Raw genomic sequence first — 6,256 nt, forward strand, 5'->3', positions numbered from 1 at the left:
AGTCACAATGACCTACTACTAATTGGTCAAGTCATAATTGTGCTCGACGACTTTTCATATGTTGAAAACGATAAATAATTACATCATTACTTACATTTGAAAATATATTACGCTCTACATAGCAAACTAAACAACCATTCAAAAATTCATCACCAATACTATTACGGAGTTCATTTTTAATGTACTTCATGGATGAGAAAGCTCGTTCCACAAAAGCAGTAGCAACGGGAAGAATGAGAGTCAACTTGATAAGAAAATAAACAAGTGGTCAAGTTTGATGTAGATATGACTTGATCAATACTTTAGCAAAATCACTAATTCCCTTAAGTTGAAGAACCTCTCGTCAGAACCACGAGCATAAACTATAAAGCTATCAAGCTTAAAACGGAGATCCCAAAGCTTGTTACTATCAAACTCATTAATATAATATTCAGCCAATCTCATTATCTTGCCTTTATCAAAACTACCGAATGAATTAACTGGATTCAAACTAGCCATACCGAGAAGTAAGTCAGTGCATCAAAACGATTATTAAGCTCTTGAAGAATCAAATCAATAACAACATAAAGTATTTCAACATGCAAATGATGAGAATACGTAACATCAAGAGCTTTACGCTTTGATTTTCCAGGAAAATAGCTAGCATTCATCTCCGGAATGACTATATCATGTTTATCACAAAAAGAAGATACATCATCCATTAATGATTCGAATTCATTATCCCTCGTATTTTGTAATCTTTGCTTTGTACGAGCAAGAAATCCCATAGCATTGATAATATCTTAATCCATCCTTTGTAATGAGGAGCTCTATTCATTTGTCATCATAAGAACTTTCCACATTAAGTGCAGCATAAAGGAAAAATCCAATTTCTTAATCGTATCCACAAGAGTTTTAGCATGAAGTCTATCAGTATATTTTGGACACTCGCATCAAGTAAATTCAAGCACATGAATAACTGATGGAAATAGAACAATAAGATTATCTAATGTTCTATAATGAGAACCCCAACGAGTATCACCTGGTCGTTGAAGTCCACGTTCTTGATTTACTCCTCGCCCGGTATGCACTTCTCCTGATATAAGCAACTCCTCTAAGTGTTCAACTTGGTGCTTCCAAAGTAAATCCCTGCGCTTAAAAGATGCTCCAACAATATTTAACACATTAGTAACTAAGCAAAAAAATCATCTACATTCGAATCCTTCTTTGCAAGAGCCACTAGTGTTAACTGCAATTGGTGGGCAAAACAATGAATGCAATATGCTGATGGAGTCTCATTAAAAACAAAAGTTTTAAGACCATTTAGATGTCCTTGCATATTGTTAGCTCCATCATAACCTTGCCCACGTATTTGGGGTGGACTTAATGAGTGAACTGAAAGAAAAGAGTAGATTGCTTCCTTTAATGAACAAGCAGATGTAACACTAACATGAACAATACCAACAAATCGTTCTATCACTTTTCCTTCTTTGTTAACATATCTCAAAACAAGTGTCATTTTCTCCTTGCGTGATATATCTTTTGATTCATCGACTAATATCCCAAAATAATCCCCATCTAAATCTTCAAGAATAGATTTGATTGTTTCCTTAGAACAAAAATCAACAATATCCTTTTGAATACTTGGAGAACACATCATTTCATTTTTTAGAGCTTTTTCTAAAATAATGCTTCCCACATCTTTATTAAGATCTCCATACCATCGCAAAAGTTCAAGAAAAATACCTCTATTTGAAGAAGATCGACTCTCATCGTGTCCATGAAATGATAATCCTAATTTCAAGAGAAATCTTGTCACATCAACTGAAGCACTCAAGCGACGTCGAGACTCACTTTTTTCATTCTTGGATTTTTTTATCAAATGAAGTGCGTATTGATTGTGATTGATTCATCAAATCAAGCATCTTGTTGAAACACTTGTTGTGGATGTTATTTACATCTCCAACATGAGCTCTAAATCTTTCTGTAGCTTGTTCCAAGCTCTAAAGCCGGTCTTTGTAAAAGCAGCATCAATCACATCTCCATGACTTTCATATTCATTTTAAACAAGTAGCAACAGAAACAGAATGCAACATCTTTTGTTATGCTATACTTCAACCACTTACGATCCTTAAACCAATTAGGAAAGAACTGCCGCATTTCCTTCCCAAACTTAGTTTTAGGAAATTTATGATCCTTAGGTTGGCAAGGATTTTTAAGAATATAATATCTCCTAATATCATCACGTATATTAGGATTATACTCTGCAATGGGCTTTCTAATTGCTAGATCAGCTTCAAGAGATTCTAAATCAACATCTGAAATAAATATTTTCTGTTGAATTTTCGGAGCTATGGTTAAAGCAGTAGATGGATTGGTAGAGCTAGAACTTGGATACCCAATTTTCGATCTTGTGACATACTTATCCATCTCAATTTATAAAAATAAATTCCTACCAAGAAAATATTATCCTATAATTAATTCACATAATTCAATTATTTTTCATTAAAATCTATAATTTTCTACCGATAACCCAAACAACAATCAACAATTAATATATCTATTTGATTTTTCAACACCACAAACAATAATTAGCAATATATGAGTTAATGAGCACCAAATACGTATACATTATAAAATTTAATTTTTGAATCAAGTAATTGGTAAGAAAAATATTTATTTCAAAAGTATTCAAAAAAAAAAATTTTAATCTAAAGTCTAAACCTATTTATCAAGTAACAAAAATATTATGTGGAATCTATTTTAAGAATTAAGACTTAAGAGTACCATCCATAAGCAATGTAAATCTTAAAACATAATTTCCCAAACTCTTTTTTTTCATTAACTAACTTTAATCAATCATCAAATTTTACTACCTTACTTTTGTATTCTGATTTTGAAAAGAAAATAGGTTGAAGTTTGTTGTTGGGCAGTTACACTGATGGTTTTCTCTTTGAAACTAGAATAAGAAGAATGAATGACTTCGTAGTTTGCTAAGAGAAAAATCCCATAAAAGTGGGCAGTGCAAAAGGTTTTAAAGCATATGAAAAGTTAAAAATAAAAAAGAAAGAAAAATTATGCTACCCAAACTAATTAAGAATAGGAAAATTCAAAACAAGTACAAAATTGGGAGTTAAATAAGCCCTTAATTAGAAAAAGGAAAAATAAAGATAAAAAAATCATGAAATTCGTTGGAATTAATTTTTTTTTAAAAAGAAGAGTTAAATAAGCCCTTAATTAGAAAAAGGATTTTTTTAAAAAAAAAAAACAGGTGTAAAATTCGCTGAAATATTTTTTTTTAAAAAAAGAAATGCTACTGGCAGGATTCAAACCCTCGACACTGGCTTCGATGGCCTCTTATTGCAAAGGTTAAACCTGCTCACCCACAGCTGTTTTTGTTCTATGGGTGGACATTTAAATTATAATAACATCTGTATCATATTTTCTATATATATATATACAAAAAATTTCGGAAATTAATGGGTGCTCGAGCACCCGCGTCTGGCTTACTAGGTCCACCCCTGATCCGATATCATATATCTCTGACATCAATTTATAAAATAATGGGGTATAAATAGTATTGTTATGATTATAGTCGGAAAATACCTACTTCATTTTTATCACAAGGACAAGTAAATTTTTGAGAGTGAATTATCTATAATGATGAATCGTTGATTGACTTTTTGAGGGTTCCAAATAATTATGTAGATCGAATCAAGTTAACAATACTTAATATCTATGTTAGAAAGGATCCTAAGACTAGCCAACAATGTTCTTCTTTATTGGTCTATGTCCATCTCCAATTAGAAAATTATAATAGCGTTGATGAATTTTCGATAACTCAATCTACTGATTTTTCTAACTCATTATCAAAATATTCTTACCGATCGATATGATTTTGATTTAAACGAAATATCAATGAAATTGACTGGTAATTCTCAATAATTATATTTCGATTATTTGTTCATTTTTTCAATTATATATTATTTAATATGATTTATTATTATTCTAATTATTATTACTCACTCCGTTTAAAAAAGGATGACCTAGTTTGACTTGAAACTGAGTTTAAGAAAAGCAAGAATACTTTTTAATCTTGTGGTTCTAAATTAAAGTTATGTTAAATGTACCAAAATGCCCTTTAATCTTGTGGTGCCACAAAAGTTAAAGTTAAAGTATTGTCAAAAAAGGAAAGGGGTCATTCATTTTGGAACAAACTAAAAAGGAAATAGAGAAATTCTTTTTGAAACGGATGTAGTATTAGATATTTTGTAGCGGTCTACTTACACAAGATAGGAATATTGCTCCAAGTTACGGACTAAATAATTATTTTGGCCAGTCCTCACTGTTTAAAATGACGGAAAATATTGGGACATTCTCAAAATTTCATGTTTCACCTACTTTTTATGCAAATGATTATCAGTATGTTCAACACTTGATTTTTTAGTTAAGTAAGTTAATTGCATGTGAAAAATATTTATATATTTTTACATATATAGGGAAAATATCTCAATTGTATGCAAACACGGCAAAAACTTCATAAAGAGAACAAAATGTGAAAAATATTTCATTTTGTAAATTGTAAGTTTTTCTTCCACTTTATAAAGTGTAAGAAAAAATTTCACTTTACAAAGTGTAAGAAAAACTTCCACTTTATAAAGTATAAGGAATAATTTCAATAAATATTAAAATATAAATGTTATGGAACTAACAAAAAACGTTTGAAATATTGGATGAAGTAAATTTTTTTCTTCCACTAAGCCTAGTTTAGTTAATTTCTAAAATAGTAACTTATTTTAGTCACTTTTTTTTTTACTTATTTAGATTTCAAACTATACATTCTTCCATTAGCTAGTCTTTGAGTTCACACGTCGCTTCTTTGAGTATCATCAATAGTGAGAGAGCGATCAAATATATGTTGGGTACAACACACTCTATCACTATTTACCCTCATTTTGTTGGATTTTGAGTATTTTTTTTTGCGTGTATACATAAATAAAAATTCAATTTGAACCCGTTCACTTTTATTCATAAGTGGCGCATATGTAAGACATCTTTTAGGTCTTAATTTAAGGAAAAACTACACAAAATAGACCTAATTGTGAAATTGTGTACCTAAATTGGACCCAACCTAAACAAGTATCCTTAATGGCCCAAACCATTTACTCACTTACCTCACTTTTCTTCATTCCCTTCTTATTTTGCGCATGACAACAACATCACTGCAATGAATTAATCTTCTGTGATACTCTATTAGTATATTGATATTCTATCGGTATCATATAGGATTGAACTCTTATTTTAAGAAATAAATAAGAAACTGTAGACAATAAAATTCGCGTCGAAAAAACAATAATCAAGAACGGAAAATTATAGCAACAATCAATTTTATTATTTCAAATACGATTGTTACAATCTCTATAATTCCTCTAAATTCGTCTTTTCAAATATAAATTCAAGGGGTTTAAAGCTTGTTCTTGAATGTATGATGAACTTGAACTTTATCTTGATCTTGACTTTTCTTTGAATTCAAGGGCTTCGAGCTTGTTCTTGAATTCGGTGATCTTGATCTTGATCGTTCTTGAACTTGAATGCTTGAATTCTTGAACTTGTAGCTTTGTAGAGAATTAAATGGCGTTTGTACCACAAAGTTTCTCTAGCTTCTTGTAACGACCTGTTTGGTCGTTTTGAGCAGTAGATTTTATTTCTGGAAAAACAGGCTGAGACGACGGAACCCACGACGGACCGTCATGAGCACGACGGACCGTCGAGGGGTCTCGTTTCAAAACACTTAGAAATTCTGAAAAATGGGTACTGAAATCGACTCTCTGAACTTCGTAACGAAATAGCAGGACGGACCGTCACAGGCGTGACGGATCGTCACAGACTCTTCAGAGAATTGAGTCTCTAAACTTTGTGACGGAGCAGCAGGACGGACCGTCGAAGGCACGACGGCCCGTCACAAGCTGCGTAATCCCAGACTGGTTTGGATTTCTGTTAAGTAATTTAAGGGGCGTTTTGGACTATTCCGGCTTTAATCATAAAGTTAGTGGGTTAATGTTAATAAGTCTAATTACTTGGGGGATAAAGAGGTAACCTTGAGTAAATTAGTGGGTTATTATTGCCATCTTTTATTCTTAATTATATGCTAATTAGGGTAAAAGAAAGAGGGTTTGAATAAGAAAAAGAAAAGAACAGAAAGAGAGAGAGGGGATCGAACGAGAAAGAGGAGAGACGAGAAGAAGAACAAAGCTTTGGGAACTTGCTTGCTTGATTT

The 6,256-nt window shown here is 31.6% G+C and overlaps 2 protein-coding genes across 2 annotated transcripts; both read right to left on the reverse strand.

Annotated features, from left to right (window-relative positions):
- Positions 1-294: 294 nt before the first annotated feature.
- Positions 295-767, reverse strand: LOC138348942 (uncharacterized). Its single transcript, XM_069298550.1, has 2 exons — positions 598-767; positions 295-490 (listed from the first exon to the last, which is right to left on the reverse strand). Exons 1-2 carry the CDS (start codon positions 765-767, stop codon positions 295-297), a joined length of 366 nt encoding a protein of 121 aa, XP_069154651.1.
- A 404-nt stretch (positions 768-1,171) lies between these two features.
- On the reverse strand, positions 1,172-2,409 carry LOC138348943 (uncharacterized). Its single transcript, XM_069298551.1, has 2 exons — positions 2,106-2,409; positions 1,172-1,773 (listed from the first exon to the last, which is right to left on the reverse strand). Exons 1-2 carry the CDS (start codon positions 2,407-2,409, stop codon positions 1,172-1,174), a joined length of 906 nt encoding a protein of 301 aa, XP_069154652.1.
- Between the last annotated feature and the right edge of the window lie 3,847 nt (positions 2,410-6,256).

This window comes from Solanum lycopersicum, chromosome 5 (assembly GCF_036512215.1).
Source record: "Solanum lycopersicum chromosome 5, SLM_r2.1".
In the NCBI taxonomy this organism is placed as follows: domain Eukaryota; kingdom Viridiplantae; phylum Streptophyta; class Magnoliopsida; order Solanales; family Solanaceae; genus Solanum; species Solanum lycopersicum.